The sequence below is a fragment of the Phoca vitulina genome, unplaced genomic scaffold, assembly GCF_004348235.1.
Source record: "Phoca vitulina isolate PV1807 unplaced genomic scaffold, GSC_HSeal_1.0 scaffold6, whole genome shotgun sequence".
NCBI classification, from domain to species: Eukaryota; Metazoa; Chordata; class Mammalia; order Carnivora; family Phocidae; genus Phoca; species Phoca vitulina.
Window position 1 is genome coordinate 20,147,596 of NW_022589709.1, and position 20,590 is coordinate 20,168,185.

General features: G+C 61.0%; 2 protein-coding genes across 7 annotated transcripts; one reads left to right on the forward strand and one right to left on the reverse strand.

Moving 5' to 3' along the window:
- Positions 1–2,417: 2,417 nt before the first annotated feature.
- PRR7 (proline rich 7, synaptic) lies at positions 2,418–3,796 on the forward strand. The gene is made up of 2 exons (XM_032403830.1): positions 2,418–3,051; positions 3,253–3,796. Exons 1-2 carry the CDS (start codon positions 2,640–2,642, stop codon positions 3,648–3,650), a joined length of 810 nt encoding a protein of 269 aa, XP_032259721.1. The 5' UTR covers positions 2,418–2,639; the 3' UTR covers positions 3,651–3,796.
- A 182-nt stretch (positions 3,797–3,978) lies between these two features.
- Positions 3,979–18,907, reverse strand: DBN1 (drebrin 1). 6 transcript variants are annotated; one of them, XM_032403821.1, is made up of 16 exons: positions 18,857–18,907; positions 18,099–18,185; positions 13,406–13,461; positions 12,680–12,792; positions 12,428–12,502; positions 12,168–12,314; positions 11,943–12,020; positions 11,518–11,669; positions 11,371–11,434; positions 8,281–8,340; positions 8,075–8,198; positions 7,180–7,317; positions 6,676–6,840; positions 5,559–6,226; positions 5,192–5,294; positions 3,979–4,983 (listed from the first exon to the last, which is right to left on the reverse strand). In XM_032403821.1, the coding sequence occupies exons 2-16, from the start codon at positions 18,182–18,184 to the stop codon at positions 4,913–4,915; spliced, it is 2,100 nt and encodes a 699-aa protein (XP_032259712.1). In that variant the 5' UTR covers position 18,185; positions 18,857–18,907; the 3' UTR covers positions 3,979–4,912. The 6 variants fall into 6 exon arrangements, with proteins under 6 accessions (XP_032259712.1, XP_032259711.1, XP_032259713.1 ...); XM_032403820.1 differs by lacking the exon at positions 18,857–18,907 and having other exon boundaries at positions 18,099–18,347; XM_032403822.1 differs by lacking the exons at positions 18,099–18,185; positions 18,857–18,907 and adding an exon at positions 17,283–17,507.
- Positions 18,908–20,590: the final 1,683 nt, after the last annotated feature.

The window sequence follows — 20,590 nt, forward strand, 5'->3', positions numbered from 1 at the left end:
GACCTGCAGCGGCCTAATCTGTAAAATACGGCAATGGTTCCTGCCTCCTGGCTGAGGAGCCATATTGGCACCTCGGGGGTCTTGGGTGTGGCCTGCTGCCATGCACCCTAATGCCCAGTCAGCTGAGCTGGGCCCCTCACGCCAGAGTCTGTCCTTTGTTCCTTGTTAACCTTGGAGCTGCCATCCTGTTTCTCTACCCTATTGCCTTTTCCTACTCTTGAGCTGAGGGCTGGTGGCCGGAAGTGCCAGGGTCTTGTTGGGAAGCAACAGGAAAGTGTGTTTTGGCTCCAACTTGGCCAGTTGGCCCAGTGTCTCTATGGCTGCCAAGTCCTCACGTACCAGGTGCTCACACGCACCGGGCTCTTCGTCTACATTCCAGTGGCCACATAAGGGAAGGTATTTTGACAGACTCTGGATTCAGACTCAGGCTAAATCCTAGCTCCTCCCCTTATTAGCTGTGTGACCTGGGGCAGGTCATTTCTCTGTCTGAGCTTGTCTCCTCATCTATCAAATGGGCCCCCGCTGAGCAGGTGGTGTTACATATCACATGAGATTCTGAATGGAAAGGGCCTAGAACAAGGCCTGACATGCAGTAGACGGTTCTTGGCAGGTATTTCTATTTCTAATTCAGCTAAACTCCATCACCTCCAGCCCCAGAAGTACCTTTTCTGATCTGAAGCTGTTCCTGCTGTGCAGGCCAAGGGGCCCCCTAGTCAGTGCCAGCTTCCTCAGAGCATTCCTGAAAATTCCTGTGGGCTCAGGAAAAGGAGAACAACAGATTTAATTAACTCCCAGTGACTGGCAGCATCGTGTTTTTATCTGGGCTGCGTCGCCATGGCAGCCTCATGGTAGGGTTGTGGAGGGGGCGGGTGGAACTATTGTTCTTGCCATTGTCTGTTCTGGAACACAGGCCCAGGAGAAAGGGACTGGCACGGGGACCAAGTGGCACATGGCACAAGGCAGCCACAGAATCAGACAGGAGCCATCTAGGGAGAAGTGTGGGGTGGCCTCTGGCCTGGCTTCCCCCCAGCTTGCTGTCAGAACAGTCTGAGACAGCTTGATGTGGAGCCCCCTGCTTGGGGCTCAGGCCCACCGTGGCCCCAGAGCTAAATGTGTGTGCGCGTTGGACATGCTGAGGAAGTGGGTGTGGGGGGGTCCATGGGGCTCTTGGAAGAGGCCCACAAAGTAGCTCAAGCAGCAGCACCCTCCCACCCCTGGCTAGGGTTTTGTGGCCAGGCTTGGGTTCAGATTAAGGCACTGCCATCTGCCATTTACACAGCTAATTGCTTTCCCCCCTCCCTCATCTGTAAAATAGGAATAACTATAGTTATCCCAAAGGGTTGTATGTGAAAGCCCTGGGTAGTTAGAAGGCATTCAAGAAGGGCACACTTCTGTTCTGTGGGGGTGGTGAACAGTCGCCTGCCACCCGTCACTCGGCAGTCAGGGCTCCCTCCTACATACCTCTTGGGATGCAAGGTTCCCCTCTAAACCCTGGCTGTGGAGAGGAGGAGGCAGAACTAGACATGCCCATCTGGAGTGATGAGAGACCAGGTGATACAGGAGCAAACGAGCTACTTCTCCTACCGTCTGCAGAAACGGAAAGGAATTGAGAGGAAGCGATACCGCGCACAGGAGCTAGAAGGGTAGGGCCGAGCGGGGCTGCGAATTGGTAGGAGGCTGGGGAAACGGAGACGGAGCTGGGATCTGACAGGCGGAGGCACCCAGAGGAAAGGAAGAGGGAACGGCCCACGCCTGGCGGTGCAGACAAAGGCAGGCCAGTGGCACGCAGTAACAGCAGGAACGACCCCGCCTGAGCCCCCTCTACGAGAGCGGCGACAGCCAGGAGGCCGCAGTGCGGGCCTGGATGTTCCATGCTTTGGGCGGCCAGGGGTAGGAGCGGGTACAAGGCCTAGAGCGCCTGGGGCTGCCAGGCGCATGCACTGGGCTGAAGCTGGGCGTCGGTGGGCGGCTTGTGGGGCTGTAGGAGGTGGGCCACCCTTTCCCGGCCGCACAGCAACCGCCCCCAGACGCCTCTTCAGCGCCCCGGGGGGTCTATCCACTGGCCTCTGCAACCCTTTCCGAACTGGGGTACCTTCTGGGGTGGCGAACCTCCCGTGCGCACTGAGGCTGAGTCTGACTTTCGCACGCCCTCTGCTGGCCCGCCTGGAGTCCCCTCGGCTCCGCAGCGGCGGCGGCCGGGTCTCAGATCCGGGAAAACCCTACCGGGGGAAACCTCGAGGTGTGACGTCATCATCCTCGGTGACGTCACGGGCCCCCCGGGGAGTGTGGGGGTTCCCGCAGAGGAGGCTTCCCCGGAACTGCGCAGGGCACCGGCGCGGGCAGGGAAGTCGTCCGGGACTGCAGCGCGCCTTCACCGCGCCCTGTGTCTGTCCTACAGGTCCCGCGCGGCCCCGGGTGAGGCCGGCCCGCGCGCCCACCGGCGCCATGGGAAGGAGCGGGCGCCGCTGCTGCTGTCCCCCGCCGGCCCGAGCACAACTTGAGCCCCGTCGCGGGCAGCCCCCGGCCGCGGGTCCCCGAGTGACGCTGGCGGCGCCTGGGAGCGTGGCGCGGGCCCGGGGTCACGTAGAGGAGCCCAGTGTCCAGTGAAGCAGCCGAGGACCCGCCGCCCCGCCGCCGCCATGGTTATGTCCCAGGGCACCTACACGTTCCTCACGTGCTTCGCCGGTTTCTGGCTCATCTGGGGTCTCATCGTCCTACTCTGCTGCTTCTGCAGCTTCCTGCGCCGCCGCCTCAAACGGCGCCAGGAGGAGCGACTACGTGAGCAGAACCTGCGCGCCCTCGAGCTGGAGCCCCTGGAGCTCGAGGGCAGCCTGGCCGGGAGCCCCCCAGGCTTGGCGCCGCCGCCACCACCGCAGCGCGGCCGCCTCGAGGCGCCGGCGCACGCGCATCAGCACATGCACGTTCACCCGCTGCTGCACCACGGGCCGGCGCAGCCACACGCACACCCGCACGCACACCACCACGCGCTTCCGCACCCACCGCCGGCGCACCTCTCCGTGCCGCCGCGGCCTTGGAGCTACCCGCGCCAAGGTGAGTCCTGACCTCCGCCCGGGGCAACGCGGGCCACTAAGGGTGGGCGGGGTCACTGCTGACCAGCGAGGCTTCCAGTGGACAGCCTCCCCGAGAACCTTGGAGGGAGCGGGCTGGGCCTGGGGTTGGCGGCTGGCCAAGGCCTCCGCGGGAGGCCGGGGACGGGTGGCCTCACCGCTCGGATCGCTTCCCACTCTGCAGCGGAATCGGACATGTCCAAGCCACCGTGCTATGAAGAGGCGGTGCTGATGGCCGAGCCGCCGCCGCCCTACAGTGAGGTGCTCACGGACACGCGCGGCCTCTACCGCAAGATCGTCACACCCTTTCTGAGCCGCCGTGACAGCGCGGAGAAACAGGAGCAGCCGCCGCCCAGCTACAAGCCGCTCTTCCTGGACCGGGGCTACACGTCGGCGCTGCACCTGCCCAGCGCTCCACGGCCCGCGCCACCCTGCCCTGCGCTCTGTCTGCAAGCGGACCGTGGCCGCCGGGTCTTCCCCAGCTGGACCGACTCGGAGCTCAGCAGCCGCGAGCCGCTGGAGCATGGAGCTTGGCGTCTGCCGGTCTCCATCCCCTTGTTCGGGAGGACTACAGCCGTATAGAGGGGCGCCCGGCGTTCCGGGCCCCACCCGCGGACTCATGGCCTGACTGCGGGGCTTTTTAAATGCTTCCCTTGGACTGCAGGGGGGTGGGGAGGGAGGGATTTCTTACCCCGTTTGTTACATTTTGAGGATAATAAAGGTGTGTGATCTGGTTTGGTACAAGCGGAGGGGACACCCACTGCTTGCGCCCAAGGTTCTGGTAGCCAGGCGTGCCTGGGCCTTGGTGGGACAGAACCTGAGTGCGCCTTTTGACTACAAACTAGCCTGAGGGTGCGGAACCTAACTTCATAGGCTGGTTCCCGTGGGAGCCCCAGACCCTAACTTCCCTGCCCATCAGATCACAGTGAAGGCAGCCCCGGTGACCTTGGAGGTGGGAAGAGTTGGGAATCGGGATCAGGGCAGGCGGCACACCCCAGATCCGCCCCTGGAGGCCCGGAGCAGCAGGCCCGAAGGGATCTGGATTTCTTTATTAACAGACATGAGCACGACCCGTTACAGAAGTTTGTGCTTTCCAAAAAACAGTTACTGAACGTGAAAAAGGAACCCAAGCAAAGAGGGAGGAGTTGGGGAGGGGCCACCCAAGCCCCGGGCCCCACCAATAGCCCTGACCTGATCCTCGCCTAGGGCCTCCAGCTTGGGACCTGCCCAGCAGGAGGGGGGCAGGAAAGGGCCTGGAAGCTGAGGGGCCCCAGTTGGGCCTACTTCCTTTGGGCCAGGCGGGGAGGGGTCAAGAGAAGGGCAGGGAGGGGGTCCCAGGGAGCCAGAGCCCACGAGCCATTTATTGCCATGTTTTAAAATTCGTGCAAAATATCTGAAGCCCTGGACAGAGAATACAAAGTGATATTTTTCCAAGAAACATAAAACTAGGAAAAGAGGTGGGGCATTTTCCCACCAGAGCTCCCCCGACGCCAGGCCCCAAGTAGGGTGAGGCCTCCACCCCGGCCAGCTTGAATGAGCAGGGAGGACTAAGAGCTACAATCTGGACCGGGCGGGGACGGGGTAGAATTTGCAACAGCGTCTCAACTACCAACGGGAGGAAAACCAGTCAACTGTACAAGTCTCCTATCAACTTTAAAAAAAAGAGAAAAGCTGTAAAAGTCGGGCCCTGTGGGTAGGGAAGCGGCCAAGTCCTGGGCCAGGGCCGGAATCCGGAGTGGGTGCCAGGCGGAGCTGCTGCGAGTGCAGGCGCGGCGGGCCGTCTGGCCAGAGGCCGGCACAGGTGGGCGGCCTTGGCAAGGGCAGCCTGAGGGCGGGCGCCACCGCTAATCACCGCCCTCGAAGCCCTCCTCCTCTTCTGGTACTGGGTCTGCATCCCAGCAGGTGATGTCGATTTCTGTGACGTTGGGAAGGGAGTGGAGTTAAGGTGATTGCCCAGCAGATCCACGGCTGTCCCCCAACCCCTGGGAGCTGTGGCTGTGTGTGTATGCGAACACACTTCAACCCAGCACCGCCAACTGATTGTGTGCGTGCGTGCACGCGCATGTTCACACCTGAACCCAGCACCCCTACCGGAATCCCCCCATCGCCCACCCCAGTACTACCTGGAGGTTTGTTGTAGAACACAGGAGGCGGGGCCTTTGCGCACGGCTCTTCCGATTGGGCGAACTCCTCCTCCTGTGATTGGCTGAAGTAGCCCTCACTGGCCTGCAGGAGGAAAGCTCCAGGTCACTGGGCCCCACCCAGGATGACTAGGGCGGACCTACCAGGCCTGAGCTCGTTTCCCCAGCAACCAGTGATTCCATCAGTGGTTTCCAGGGAAACATATACCTGCCTTGGGCAAAAAAAGCAGAGCTGGCCCAAAGAGGAAGAACGGAATGACCCTCCAATAACGTGGGTCACAGAGAAAGGGGGTACCCCCCTGCTAGAACCCTGACCGCCACCCCTCCCACCAGGCTGTCCCTGCCCCACCTGGGTCCCCTCCTTCTGGGTGGTCTCGCCATTGGTCAGCAGGTGGGGCTCTGGCTCTGGCTCCTGATCCAGCTCCTCTAGAGCGGAGGGCAGAGTTGGGACCTGGGGGGCAGCTAGGGGCTCCCCTTCTAGTTCCTCCTCTGGGTCACAGAAGGTAGCTGGCGGCTCAGGCAGCTCATCAAAATTGAGAAGGTTGGCACAGCCTTTGCCTGCCAGTGGCAGTGGCTCCTCAGCCACCTCGTCTAGCAGGGGTACCTCTGCCAGAGTGACCTCGGCACCCGAGGGAGGTGTGGGGACCCGAGGCTCAGCCTGGGCTGTGGAGGCCTCTTCCCCGTTGCCAGGCCATAGGTCAATGAGGCTGGCAGCGGCGGGGCTGACGGGGGTGGCAACAGCGGTGTGAGCAGTGGCAGTGTCGGTCTCTACGGCCTCCGCGGCCGGGGCGTCAGCAGCGGTGGCACTGGCCGCGGCAGGCTCCAGCGGGGCAGCCAGGACGGCCTGCTCTGGAGCTGCCATGAACATCAAGTCCTCCGTGGGGCTGCCTTGCCCCCGGGGAGGCTCCGGGGCCTGTGGGGGCTCCTCCCCGGGGCCGGCCCAGGCCTCAGGGGCTGCGGCTCTGGCCTCTTTGCTGGTCTCTTCGCTATCCAGGCCGGGCCCGGGCTCCTGGGTCTCTGTCATAGCACACATGGAGGACAGACAGGTGGTCAGCTCCCCCAGGAAAGGACGCAGGCCTGGGGACAGCCACCCTACTCTGCTCTGCCCACCCGCTGGGGAGTCAGCGGCTTCCAGGGGAGGAGGCTTCCATGAAGGGCTCCATACAGAGCACCTTCCAGCACACCCCCTGGGCCCTGCTGCCCCTCGATCTCCTAGGCTCTTTCAGCTGCTCGGCAGCCCCGGGACAAGGCCGGATCCCCGTGCCAGGGAGACACGCCGAGGTTGAGAGACGGCGGGTCTGACCGCAACACCAGGGCTCCCCCCGGCCATAGGCACCCCCAGCGCAGTACAACGTGGGTGATGGCTGACTCAGATCCCCGAGGAGGTGCTACCATGGCCACGTGGGGGTCCCAGCCCAAGGACTGGTGGGAGCCCTGGGGCAGCTAGGGTGTAGCCCCTCACTCACCTTGTGGGGGTGGCGGGGGCAGTGGCGGAGGCTGCGAGGACGTGACCTCATCCAGAGCCCGCTCAATCTGTTCGGTGACAGGGGTAGAAGCCGTGCTGGAGTCAGATGGGCTCCGGGTGGGGATGGGGGTAGGTGCCATCCTCCGGTGGCTGTCCAGGTGGCTGCCTGTGGAACAAACCCCCAGGCTGGTCAGGGAGGGCCTGGGAGCCAGGTGGGGCCAGGACTGTCCACCTCGGGGTCTGGCCAGCACCTCCTGTGTGGAGTCTGGGTGGAGGCTGGGAGCCCCCCCAGGCCCCTCAGGGGCCAGACCACAGCTCCAGATCCTATAAGCCAGGCCCCTTGGGGTCAGAGCCCCTTCGGGGCCAGGGGAAAGAGGCAGGTAGTACCTGCTCTGGGGACAAACACCAGAGATCAGCGGTCAGGCTGGGGGAGTGAGGGTGGGGGCACTGCTGGGAAGCGGGGCCCTCCTTACCCCTCCCACTGAAGCCTGGGGCTGCTACCTACATGGGAGGGAGGAAGAGAGGTTTGGGGTGCGGTGACAGGTGATATAGGGAAAGGGAGTCCGTGGAGGGGAGGAGGAGGAAGAGGAGGAGGAGGAAGGCCCACTGTCCGATGCCTTTATGAAAGGGCAGTACGGACGACCTGCCGAGAGAGACAGACAGAGAGAGACAGAGGACAAGAGAGGGTCAGTCTCCCCCACCCCTGCCCGAGGCCTCACCCGCCCCCAGGGCCGGCCCTAGCCGTCCAAACTGCTTTCAGCTAGGGCGCACAATCAGCCACGCTAGGCCACAGCCTCAAGCCATCAGATGACTCCCACCAGCACCAGGCACGCACAGCAATGAGCCTGCCACACCAAGCTGGCCCCTAAGCATCACGGGACAGCGGGCCCCAGCCCTGGAACCCCAGCACAGGGCCAAGCACACAGCAGGGGCAAACACGCAGAGCAGCGGACAGAGCGGAAGGGTGCTTTGTGGAGGGAGGTGGGAGCCGCACCACGAGAACCCCAGCAGCGAGCACTGGGTGCAGGGTCCCAGGCTGCTCAAACTCAGGCCCAGGGTCAGAGCCCACCCCACATGCACCCGCAGCCCTGCAAGCAAGACCTAGTTCAACCCCGGCGGGGCTGCTCCCTGCAGCCAGGGGGGTGCCTCAGCCCATGCCAGAGCTGCCCGGATGACCTCTGGCACTACCCGCTGCTCGGCCAAGGCCAACACCGACCCCGGCTTGAGCCCCTCTCAGTCCTGCCACCTCGGAACCAGGGGGTGAAAGCAGACTCGATGAGTGGCCTTGCCTTCTCCAAGGGGTCCTTGGGCAAGGCTTCCCTTCCAAGAAAGAGCCGCAGGGAGCCTCAGGCCCCAAACCTGAGGAGTGGGGGTCAGGTGGGGGTGGGACCTGGGACTACCTGGCCGGTGGTTGAAGGGCGAGGGTGCATCGCAGCTGCCCGCAGAGGCCGATGCAACTCGTTCCTGCTGCTTGAAGAATTCCCGCGGGTTGTCAGGCCGCTGGGCAATAATGGCCGCTGCCTCCTAGGGGCACAGAGAAGGGGTCAGGGCGGGCCCAGCGGAGGCGAGCCCTGCCCACCTCACGTGCCCTCTTCCCAGCTCTCACCTCTACCTCCGATTCGGACTTCTTCATCTGGGTCTCTTCCTCCTCGTCCCGTTGGTCACCCTGGAAACCCAAGGGACAGTGTCCTGGGCACCCCACTCCCCCTGAGCTCTTGGCCTTCTAACAGGCCCCATGTTTTCTCCACAACCTGGCAGGAAGGGGCTTGGAGGTGGCACCTCTGCTCCCTTCACCACCCAGTCACAGAGCTCCCTCTCCACCTGCACTGTCACTCCACAGCTCTGCATCTTCCAGAATGAAAGTGCAAGTCCTCCTCTGACCAAGCTCTCTCTCTGGACCCCGGAAATGACCTGCTCACTGCAGTCCCCACCATTCCCTATTGCACTGCACCAGCTAACTGCACTGCAGTTTTGAGGCTGCAACCCCAGGAGTAAAGGTAGATGGGGCCCCTTGTTTGTCCCACGTTCCCTTTCCCCTTGTCTGATCTGGCCTGTCACCGCTCTAACACCCGCCTCCTGCCCTGACTCACCCACACACCCTGTAAGATGTAGCCACAAAGTCTCACTCAGCACGATGTGGTCACAGTTCCTGGAACAGGCACACCATCTCCCCCCTCCACGCCTTCGCACAGGAGCTCAATCTCTCCTGCCCCAAATGCCCAACTCCCACCCCAGGTCCAACTCTTCCCGCTTCCAGCCTCAGCTTGGGCACTGCCTCCTGGGGAAGAGCTCCCTCGCCCATTCAGGTCATTTCTGGGTCTCCACGAGGCGGTCCAGGCACACACCCCAGGTTACACTGTATCCTAACTGCCTTTTTCCGGGATCCTTGCCCCATCCTCTGTGGGTGACACAGACCGGGAAGTCGGATCTGCGTATGAGCGGCCAGCACAAGGGTCAGCTGGCGCACGTTTGCTCACCTGCACTCCCTACAGCACGGCTTCTGAACCAGTGCTGCACCTGCTGCTAGTGCGGCAGATGGGGCGGGAGGGGCTGGTGCCAAGGGTATGGCGGGGAAGTTACAGGGCTTCTTTGTTTTGCACACGTAACCTAAGACTTCAACTTTTCCCTCAGGATACATTAAGAGAATGGCCCTTCCAAGTACCCCCCTCGAGACGGTTGTCACTCCAACCACAGCTCTGCGTCTTCCAGAATGAAATCTCAAGTCCTCCTCTGACCGAGCTCTCTCTTTCCAATCAAATATGCCTTGCTCCTCAGCCCACTGGGCTCTAGTCAGGCTCCTTGCCTTCCCATAAATTATATCCCACCAGCCTTTGCTGGTATTCCTGCACTGCCTAGGCTGACCTCACGAGATTCCTCTGCCTCGTTCAAAAGAAAGGACTAGAGGCAAGCTCACCACAAAAGCCTGAACTACCAACAAAGTACAAAACATTGAAACAAACTGGGCTACGGGTAGGAAAGTGAGATCAATACGCTAATCATAGGGTCAAAGACACCGCTGGGTCTGACCATTTTCAGATACATGGGAGCTCCCTGGCAGCCCACGCAAAAAGGGAACTCAAACAAGGAATGCAATTCTTCACAGAGAAGAGAAAGCAGAACGACAGCTTAAGCAACGGGAAAGCATTTTATGGTTCTAAATTCCAAAGTTCTCACATGGGACCTTCTTCAGAGGGCCTGAAGTTGTAGGGTCACCATGCTGACCTGCTAGAACATCCACTGTCACTGTCACACGAGCCACACCTGAAGGGCCGGATGAGACTATAATACAATGGTGTGAGACCTTAAGACTTTGCCTGAGGCGCTGACAACTGGTGAAGACGAGTGATCACTTCAGGGGACTCACCATACTATTCTTTCAACTTTGGGGTGCCTGTGTGTGAAATTTTCTGTCAAAATACGCTTTTTCAGAGTGACCTTTCTCTGAATGGATAAACAACATGTGGCGTATTCATACAATGGAGTATTATTAGCCTTAAAAAGGAAGACATTCTGACACGTGGATGAACCTTGAAGACACTGTGCTAAGTGAAATAACCTAGTCACAAAAAGAAAAAAAATTACAATTCCATTCAAATGAGGTACTTAAGAGTAGTCAAATTCACAGACAGCAGAAAGGCAATTGCCAGGGGTCTGGGGGAGGAGAGAATGGGGAGTGAATGTTTAATGCGGACAGAGTTTCAGTATGGGAAGACAAAAAAAAATTCTGGAGGTAAACTGGTAACAGCTGTACGATGTGAATTTGTTGGGAATCTTAATGCCACTAAGATTAATCTTCAAAATGGTGAAGATGGCCCATTCTACGGACATTTTGGCACAATTCAAAATAAACTTGCTTCATCAATTACTTTTGTGAGAAGTCTTGCCCACCTTGTCCGCCACTGTTTCTAACCCGCGGCAAAGATGCGCCGAATGAATGGCTGCAGCTGGAGCTCACTACCCGCACGGCGTCTGACCCCCAGGGCTGGCGTGACTTCATGCCAGGGGCTGCAGGGCTGTCTGGTCTTCGCCCTCCCAGCCTCCTGTCTGGGTCCTCATGGCACAGCTGGTCAGCACAGTCCCGTCCAGAGAACTGCCCACCTCCCATCCAGAACTATACCACGCTCCAGCCTGAATGACCTTCGCTATTTCAGAAATACAAAATTCCATTCAAAGCATGGAGACTCGACTCCAATACAATTTTGTGGGCCACCCCAAGGTTTGGAGGTCAGACAGCACCCTTGGGACGACACACACATGTGCACAGGTGCTCCGAACGCTGGCCCAAACTCATTCATGTGGCTCTGCGGCACAACTGTGGTGGGGGCCAGGCCTCCAGCCCCCAAAGCGCAGGAAGCCTGTCTAATCCACCCCAGCCTCTCAGGCTCCACTGGGCGGGGGGGCGCCTGGTCAGTGAGGGTCTGGGTCAAGGTAGATTTTCTCTTTCAGTCTACAGAACAAGCTTCCTCAAAGAGGTCTCTTTCCCCAGCCAAGGAACAGAGATCCACATGGTTGGGTGACAGGCCTGACACTCTATGACACTCCGTGCCCATGCAGAGGTACTCCGAACACCCAGAACTGTCCCCAAGCCACTGATAACCATCCCCCCCCTCCAGGCCCCCCTCCCAAGGCCCAGGAACACAGGGACCATTCTCACATCCCCTCACCAGGAGACCGGGAGCCCTGGCTAAAAACTCACAAAGATAGACTGCTCCTTCAACCGCCGCTTGGCCTCCTCGGCTTCTAAAGTCTGCTGTTTCCTCCTGGAACAAGAAGGTGGCATGCACACCTTAGGGTGGGTCTGCACAAGGCCAGAGCAGGTGGCCTAGGGTGGGGCAGGGCCAACCTGTGCTCCTCGATCTGCTGTTCCCGCTCTCGGTAGCGCCGTTCCCGCTCCTCCTGCTCCTGGCGCTCCTGCTCCATCCGCTCTTGCTCAAACCTCAGTCTCTCATCCAGGGCCTTCTTCCGCTCCTCCTCCTTCCTCAGCTCTTCCTCCTTCTGCAACCCCCCACACCAAGGCAGTGCAGGCCCTGAGCTGGGGCCCGCCCCTGCCCCTCCAGCCCATCCCCAACCCAGGACCGGGGAGGTTCTGGTTCTGGGAATTATGCCTTATGGGCTTAAGGCCAAAAGGGCTCCCTCTTTTAGCCGGGGTAGCACACAAGACAGGACTCGCTGTTTAAGGGACGGACTTGGGGACAGAGCCCAGAGCTATGCCTTGGGGCGGGGTCAGGGAGGGGCAGCTCAGCCTGAAAGCTGGGGCGGGGTCCACACCTTGGCCTGCTCCCAGAACTGCTCGCGGTTAATCCGCTTCATTTCCACAGCTGCATCAGTTTTCTGATAGGTGGTGCCCTGCAGAGTCAAACAGCTTGGCATGAGTGGGCGCGAGGAGCGGGCCGAGTGCTCTGGGAGCTCCCGTTCACAGACGGTGAGGACTGACTGGCAGGAAGGGGGCGGACGAAGCCCTGGCAGGCCAGCCCGCCCCGGGCACACACTGACCACCGGCTCGGCGCTCTCATCCTCCCGCAGCCGCAGACGGTGCAGCACGGGGCTGGAGAGCCGCGCCAGCCCGTTGGAGAGCCGCTGTCCGATGGCACCCGCATCTATGTCTTCCACGCTGCTGGCATTCACGATCACATCGACACCCTGCAGCAAGAAGGCGTGTTCAGGCGGCACGGCTCCATCCCGTGACCACCACCAGCCTGCAGACCCTGCCCCTGGGAGTCCGGCCCCACCCCAAGCCCTGGCCCCACTCGCACCTGGAAGAACTCAGCCACCTTAGCCACGTGGCTGGCACAAGCGCATTTTCGGGCATCAGGCACATCTTCACCAACCTGCAAAGTACCCAGCAAAGAGGGGGTCGGGAAAGGACAAGAGGGGGAGCAGCCTGAGGCCCCGGGCTCTCTTCCCAAAGGGCTAGTGGAGCTCTCTCTGGTGGTGACAGCAGGAGAAGCGGGGAGCAGGGGGCCTGTTCTGGGCCCTTCCCCCCTCCCCAGCCCACAGCTGCGTACCCAGTTGATGAGCACGTATTTTGGCAGAGCAGCCTGGGAGTCCTTGACACTGCAGAAGCCGTACATCACCTTCTGGTTCTCAAAGTGGCCGGAGAGCTCCTGCAAACCCCCATCTGGGGGAATCAGGAGGGTATCAAGCAAGACTCCCCATCTCCTGAGCCCTTACCCTGCAAAGGGCCCGGAACCCGAAGGAAAGACTCCTCTCATGGGCTCTGCCAGGCACACCCAGAGATCTGGAGGTCCCACAGCTCTGTGCTGGTGTGAATAGGGACAATAGGCAGGAGCAAGCTTTGTCTCTGAATCCCCCAGGGCCCGATTTAGGACTGCGGAAGTGTTTGTTCTTCACACATCCCATGTCTCACTCTTTGCACATCATCACCTCTCACACAGTGCTATGCCCAGTGAGGTAAAATAAAACCCTTGGGCTCCGGAGAAAGTGGATGTGATCTGGGCCATCCCTGCCAGGCCCCTTCCTCCCTAGCTGTGTGACTTTGGGCAAGTCACTCTCCGTCTCTGAAGCTCAGTCTTCTCATAATCAAAGAACAAGCAAGGCTCCCTCCCTCCCCACCCTGAGGATCTTTGGGATGGCTGGAGGAAGGACACAGGCAGACAAGTGTGGGTTGGCTGGCTGCAGGCAGGGAGATGGCCCAGAGCCAGGAGGGTGGGGAAGAAAACAACCGGAGGAGGGGGTGGAGAAAAAGGCAAAGGAATGGCTGGAATTCTTACCTCCTGATGCTGCAAGCTTGAGGTCATCTGAGCCATCCTCATATGTGTACAGAGCCCTGGGGAGAGGGAGGGATGGCTCAGAGTACTGACAGGGCCCAGGCCGCCAATTCTGGGTGGGGATGGCCCTGGGGAGGAGGAGGGACCCAGAGCAGGCAGGACAGGAGTAAGGGTTCTGGTCCAGTACTGCCATGTCATCATGACAGCAGGGCTAGGCACCAATTCTGGCTGGAGCCCAGTGGGGGGCAGCCTGGGACTTGGTAGAGGGAGGCTCGAGTCAGGTGGGGAGTAGGCAAGGGGGCAAAAATTACTGCCTGGTCGCTGGCTTTGAGGGAGCCCATGTGTCCCGTTCTCAGAGCTCAGGCCCTGGCAGCCTAGAACCCAGTGAGCGGGTGTGAGATGGAGACTCCAAGGCGACGGTTCCTTGGTTACCGTTCCCTGGCTACCACGATCCTCAGCCCCCATTGGCCGGCGCTGGGAACCTACCTGGCGTGTTCTTCAAGTACCCACCGCCCCTCCCCTTCATTGCAAGGGAGGGGGAGGAGAACCTGGTGCTCTCTTTGCTGGGCATCCCTCGGTAACCATGGCAACCTGGCAATTGGCACATGCTGGGGCCCACCCCAGCCACATTCTCCTGAACACAAAGGACCCTGGGGACATGCCCTTGGCCTCAATCTCCACCTCTCAGAAATGGGGATGAGGTCGCCGAGGTCACTCTTGCCCAGACTCGGACCCCTGGTGGGCATGTTCTCCTGGCATTCCGGCTCCTAGGCCTCTGCCAGAGCTGAGAAGGCCCTGGCCTCCTGGGAATGCTGGCCTTTCCTTCTGCCTTAGCTTCACCAGAAAGCTGACCCTAGCAGCCTTCCTCCTTCCCCCTCCTCCCTGGCTTTTTCTGCCCTGGCGTTTTCTTCCTAGCTGCACCGGCACGGCATCCATGTCACGGAAGGGAAGGCAGACATGTCTCCTCCTGAAAACCCAGTGGGGCAAGGGAGAAGGGCCTTGTCCTGGAGGCTCAGGAGGTCTCAAGCCCCTTCCCCATGCTTTCCTTTCCCTACTTGCAGGGGAGGTGGAGGAGGGTGGGGGCTAGAAGAAGGGGAGGCAGGGTGATGGAGAAAAGAAAGGGAGGGAGAAACGGAGAGAGGAGGAAGAAAGAGAAAAGAAAGGAAGGAAGTGAAGGGATGAAGAGAAAAATGAAAAAGGGGGGAGAGGGAGGGAAGGGGGAGGAAGGGAGAGCGGGAAGAGGAAGGAGGGGGGTGGAGGAGGAGGAGGGAAGGAGGGAGGAAGGGAGGAGGAGGGAGGAGAGAGGGAGGAGGAAAGGAAAAGGAAGGCCTGGCCCAGTCTCGTGAGGTCAGCACAAGTCACTGCCAGGGCCAAATGGCCCCCTAGCCCCCACCCCCCCTTCTCCGGGAGCCCTCCCTCCGGAAAGGGACACAGGTGGGCTGTGGGGCTGGGAAGCTCCCGGTCCAACTGTTGCCTGGGCCCCAACCCTGGCAGCTGCTTCTCAACACAGCTGTCCCACCACCTGTCTGGCTACCCTAACCCACCACTGGGAACAAAGGGCCCTCAGAGAAGCAGGGGTCTGCCCCTCTCCACTCCACAGACCAGAAACAGAGGCAGAACTCAAAGACCCTGGGTGCCAGACACTGCTCTACATAGCACCCCTCCGTGGGACACCCTGTCAGCCTCTCTGAGGGCCCAGGGACACCGGCCCTGCCAAGGACCCCTTCCATCCTCAACCCTTACCTACCCACCTCTGGCCACCTTTCCTGCTAACAGCCACAGCCCTGGCAGAAACCAGGCCTAAGTTCAAAGCCTTCAGTGGGCCTTCAAACCCTGAGCTCTGCCCCCGCCTGCCTTTCCAACTAGACCTCCAGATCCGTACCAAACACCTGGGATGCTGGATGGCTCCCTGATCCCAAACACAATTCTAGATGTTTCCCACCCGGGGGGCCTCTGCATATGTGGTTCCCTCCATGGGAGGGCCAGTCCTACTTCTCTACGTCCTGGCCCACCCCTGGCTGAAATCCCTCAGGGACCCAAAGCCAGCTCCCAAGGAAGCCCTGCCCTAAGCCGCACCTCCCCAGAGCACTTACCATACCCCAGCAGGGATGGCAAGAAGCCTCCGAGCCCACCCCACATCTCATTCGACTGGGCTTCTCAAACACATCAGAGGCAGCCCAGGCCTGAATGGGTGGGAGCTGGTGAAGCCACAAGGTGTCAGGATGGGGGGCCCAGGAATCTACATGTCTCTCCAGCTTCAACCCCTGGAGACAGACAATGCCTCTCACGGCAAGCTGTGTGAGGCGGAGACATCCGATTCAGTCAAACCAACACCTCTCACTCCCTGGGTCCCGGGGCCAGCACAGGGCAGCCCCGGTAGGTATCTGCGATACTGACACGGACTCTGAGAAGCCACCCAGGCCAGAGACACTGGACTCGGGTGAGGTGGGGCTGGAATGCAGCCAGTCCAAGGAGATCCTGCATTCAGCTGAGGTGGGGGACCAAAGGCACGTGGACCCCTCAGGACAATCCCACTCTCAGGATGTCAGAGCTGGAAGGGCCTTGGGGGTCCCGGATATGGCGGAGTCCCATCCCCTTTCTCTTTTCAAGAGGACCAGAGAGGAGCAGACACTTGTGTGTGGTCCACACAGTGAGCACACAGCCGGGGCAGTGGTCCATTTCAGAGGCTCCGCCACTTAGGAGTGAGCTCCCCCTAGGAGGCAAGGTAAGGGAGGGCAGTGCCAAGCCCCCTGACCAAGACAGCAGCTATACCCAAGATGCCCTCCTCTGGCCTCTGAGTGCAGAGTCTGGCCCTGAGTCTGGAGACTCCACTGTACCCCTGGCTCTGTACTGGGCGCTGGGGGCACTCATGCCCCACTCTGCAGGATGTGACCCTCACACCTGCTATCTAGGCCCTCGGGAGTGAGCAAATGTGTGTGTGTGAGAGGGTCCGTGTGTACGTATGTGTGTGTCCCCCACACACAACCCAGATGGGGGGTGACGCATGCCAATGATGAATAACTTGCTTTGGCCACATGGATGCTGCTGGGAGGTGGGAGCCCAGGCCTCTGCTAAGCAGAATGTGGCCCAGCCGTGGTTGTGTGGCCCTGCACTGGGCTGCCAGAGCCCTGCTGTTAGGAGGTTAGAGGGAAATGGGGTGATGGTAGACAAGAAACACCAGACCAGAGGGCGAGAGGGGGGTTTTAAGGTGGGCTGTGCCTCTCTGCAGGCAAGGCCCCCTATCCCAAGCCTAGCTCCTCCACTGGGCCAAGCCGGCCCCTTGTCCTGAACTCCTCCCATGATCTCAGCCCCCTTGGGGCAGGGCTGGGACAAAGGGTGGGCCGCCTGCCGGCTTAGCCTGTGCTGGCCTCTCCTGTGACTGACCTGGAGGACATGAGAGCTTGTCTCCCGCGTCCATCCCTCCAGGCCTGGCTGCCCGCCAGTGCTGCAGTACCATGGCATGGACGCCTGGCCATCTCGCCCGGCCTCCAGCCCCCAGGGCAGTGTCCCTACCCCACTGCCCTCCTAGGATGAGGGTGAAGCCAGCCCAAGTGAGGTCCCTCAGACCTATCCTCACTCTGTGCCTCAGTTTCCTGCCTTCCAAGAGAAGATCAGGCCTAGAGAACAGAAAGGGCACCTGTCCCAGGAGAGAGTATTTTGGAGGAAGAGGATTCCTGAATGGGGTAGTGTGGGACCCCTTTGCTTTCCTGCCCCCCAGCGGACTCCAGCCCGAGAGCAGGTGGTCCATTCCCTCCCACAGCTCAGGGGAAGACAACAGCAGGGGAAGGGGGAGACGGTAGTTCAGCTTTTCCCCCACCAAGGAGCTGAGAGCCTCTGGCCACAGGGCCATGAAGCTTAGGGGCTCATTGGATCTACTCACTCTCTCATTCCTCTTTCGGGGCTCCCTCCACACTTGTGCGCCTGAGAGCTTCCCCTCAGGGACCCCAGCTGGTCACCTCGCCAGGCAGTTCAGTCCCCATGGCATCTCCCAGCCCTGCGGTCTAGTCCCCGCAACCCCCTTCGGGGTCGGGGAGAGGAGGACTCATCTCTGCCTCCTCCGCGACCCCTGAGGGGAAGAGGAGTCGCTTGGTGGTTGCTATGTGGCAGTGAACGTCTTTCCATCACACTCCAACTCCGAGAGGCCCCCGGTGGGCGGGGCGCCCCGGCCCCCAGCCCGCTCCGCTCCTCCCCCGCCCTAGCTTTCCTTTGTGCTGTGGCCGGGCCGGGCTGGGCCAGGCAGGCTGCGCTGGCTCCGCTGGCTCGGTCCCCGCCTCGTCCCCGCCCGGTCCTCGCCCGCTCGAAGGGGGCGAAGGTGCCCTTGGCCGCCCCGTGCACACCTGTCCCCCGGGCCCAGGGCGGGAGGGCAGAGGGCGGGGGATGGGCTCCCGCAGGGCCATGCGGCCCCGGGCCACACATCTGGATCCTGCGTCTCCCCGGCCGGCGTCCGGCCACCGCTCCCACCGCGCGACTTGGACCGCCTGTGGGCGCTCGGGGCCCGGCAGTGCCCCGCCTGGCCCGGCCCGGCCCCTCCCCCGGCGCGCACAAAGGCAGCCCCTCCCTGGCCCTCCCGGGCCGCTGCACCATTTCGGGATCTCCCCCTCCCTTCCCGGCTGCAGGGCGGCGGAGCCGGGTGGAAACAAAGGCGCGGCGGCGGCGGCGGCGCGGGGACAAAGGGGCCGGGGGGCGGGGGGCTCACCAGTCGGCCGCGCTCTCCTCCCGAATCACCTCCTCGTACGCCGCCAGCAGCTCCAGGCGGTGGCCGCTGAAGCTGACGCCGGCCATGCTGCTGGCCGGACCGAGGCCGAACGGACAGACGCACAGACGGACGGACGTCCAGAGGAGGAGGGAAGGAAAGAAGGAGTCGCCGCCGCCGCCGCCTCGAAGCCTCTGCAGCGTTGCGAGCGGAACGAGCCAGCGGCCGGGGGAGGGGAGCCGGCCGGCGGGGGGCGGGGGGCGCAGGCTCCGCCCGGCTCGCTCCCTCCGCGCGCTCGGTCCTAGCGCCGCCCCGGCCCGGCCCAGGGGGGAGGGCCGCCCCCCCTTCCCGGCCTGCCCCGGGGCGCCCCCACGCCCCTCACCCACAGCCCCTGCGCGCCGCGCCCCGCCGCGGATCTGCCCTTCCGCTCCCCAGGCGCGGCTCACCCACGTCCCAAACTCTCGCCTACCGTGTTCCCAGTGTAGGCGCTCACCCGCTTCCCCAGCCCCATACCCCGCGGCGACCCCACCTCACCGCGATCCCTGTCTGCAGCCACCACCCAGGCCCGGCTTCACCCCTGTCCTTTCCAGCTCCTGGTTCCAGTCCCAAATCCACTTCATTCCAACCGGGCCCAGCCCCACTCCGTGCTTAATTTCTCCCCGCCCCAGCCTCAGCCCCCATCCCTGGTCCATTTCCGTCCCAACCCCCAACCCCAACCCAACTGGACCAGCCACCCTGGCCCATCTGCAGCCCATATCCACCTCTGAAAGTTCCACTCCTAGTCCATCCCCATCACTATCCATTGCCATCTGTGTCTCCACCCCACATCCAACCCATTTCTTTCCCAGCCTACTCCCAACCCCATGATCAGTGCGCACCTCCACACATTCACAATCCGCCTTCGCTAGCAGCACCCTCCTCAGTCCAGCCTACCCTATTCCCGTGGGGTTCCCAGTTCCCAATCACACCCCTCCATCCCTGCCTCCTTGACCATGCCCAGCCCCAATCCAGCTCAGTACCCCAGCATTCCCAACTTCTTCTCCGTCTCTGCCCCACCCTGCTTCTGGGCACCCCCTCCCTTACTAGCTGCCCCCAGTGCTGTCTCAGATGGGGCCAGCCTAGGAATTCTTTTGCCTTCTCTCCCAAGGCTCAGGCCTCTCGGAGGAATCCCCAGTACAGTTCCAGAAGCAGCATCTAACCCCAGACTCCCAGGGCAGGGTTCCTCCAAGGACACTACTGGGCCAGCCTTCTGCACCTTTATTTCCCAAAGCTCTGGGCACAGAAGTCCCCTACAGGGAGTGAGCACCACTGCCAGGGCCTCCTGGAACATCTCCACCTTGCTGAGGTGGGACCCTGAAACCCTCCCCAGCTCTAAGAAGCCTTTTCCACCTCCTACAAAGCCTCCCACCCCCAACTTCTGGGGGGAGGTGACAGAACCAAGCAAGCTTTACTTGGTCCAGTCTGGGAGATGGAGGAGGAGGTGATCCCCAGCTGGGCCTCTTGAGTTCTGAGTTGGGTAATCAATTACACCAAGAGGAGAAGGAGATCAGTGTGCGTTGATCAGCAGTGAGTCCCAGTGCTTTAGAGTAGGAATAACCTCTTCAAACCCCCTGAATTTCACAGACATCTGCCTGGGGAACTCTGCACCTACTATGCCCATGGATCCCTGGCCCTAGCAGTTTCTCCACAGCCCCCACTTGGAGCAAGGCCCAGGCAGAATCAGTGGGATTCTGGGGAGCAAGGAGACCGGATTAGGGCTGAGGGGTGCCTGGGAGGGGTAGGTAGAGGGATCTCAGGCCTCATTCCCCTCCTGCTCCCCTTGACGTATCCCAGCTCAGAACTCCCCACCACCTCCTCTTCCCCAGCCTCCTGCTCACTCAATTTCACATCCAAAAAACAGAAGTCCAATAAGCATACTCTCCCTTCCTCAAATTTCTGCTTCCCCTCAGCCACCTACAAACTCTCTCCAGCCACCCCACTCTCACCTCTTTGCCATCTATAATTTTAAATAAACTTTTAATTTTAGAACAGTTTTAAATTTACAGAGAAATTACAAAGATAGTACAGAGTCCTCATATGTCCCATGCCCCGTTTTCTTTATTTTCAGGGAGAGAAAAGAGGGTTCCCTGCTTACATGCCCTGGAGCCTACTCCTTCTGGTCTTCTTACCTTTCACCCCTCCATATCACCTGCATCCTATAATTTGTAGATCTGCAATCTGTCTCCTCCTGCTCCTGTTGTTCCTGGCACTGCTCCAGCCAGGGGCACTAAGGACCCTTAAGTTGCCAAATTTAGTGGCCCCATCATAGTCTTCAGTTTCCTTTACCAGTGGGAGGAAGGTGACCACTGATCTCCCTCTCCTCTGTGAATCTGCCTTTCTTCAGCCACCTGCTACCCCTGAAACAGACCCATGCGCCCAGCCTTGATGGGTGGGTCTCAGTGCCTCCTTGGAGGTCCCCCCACCAGGCTTTCATGTCTCCCACTCCCAGCACTGAT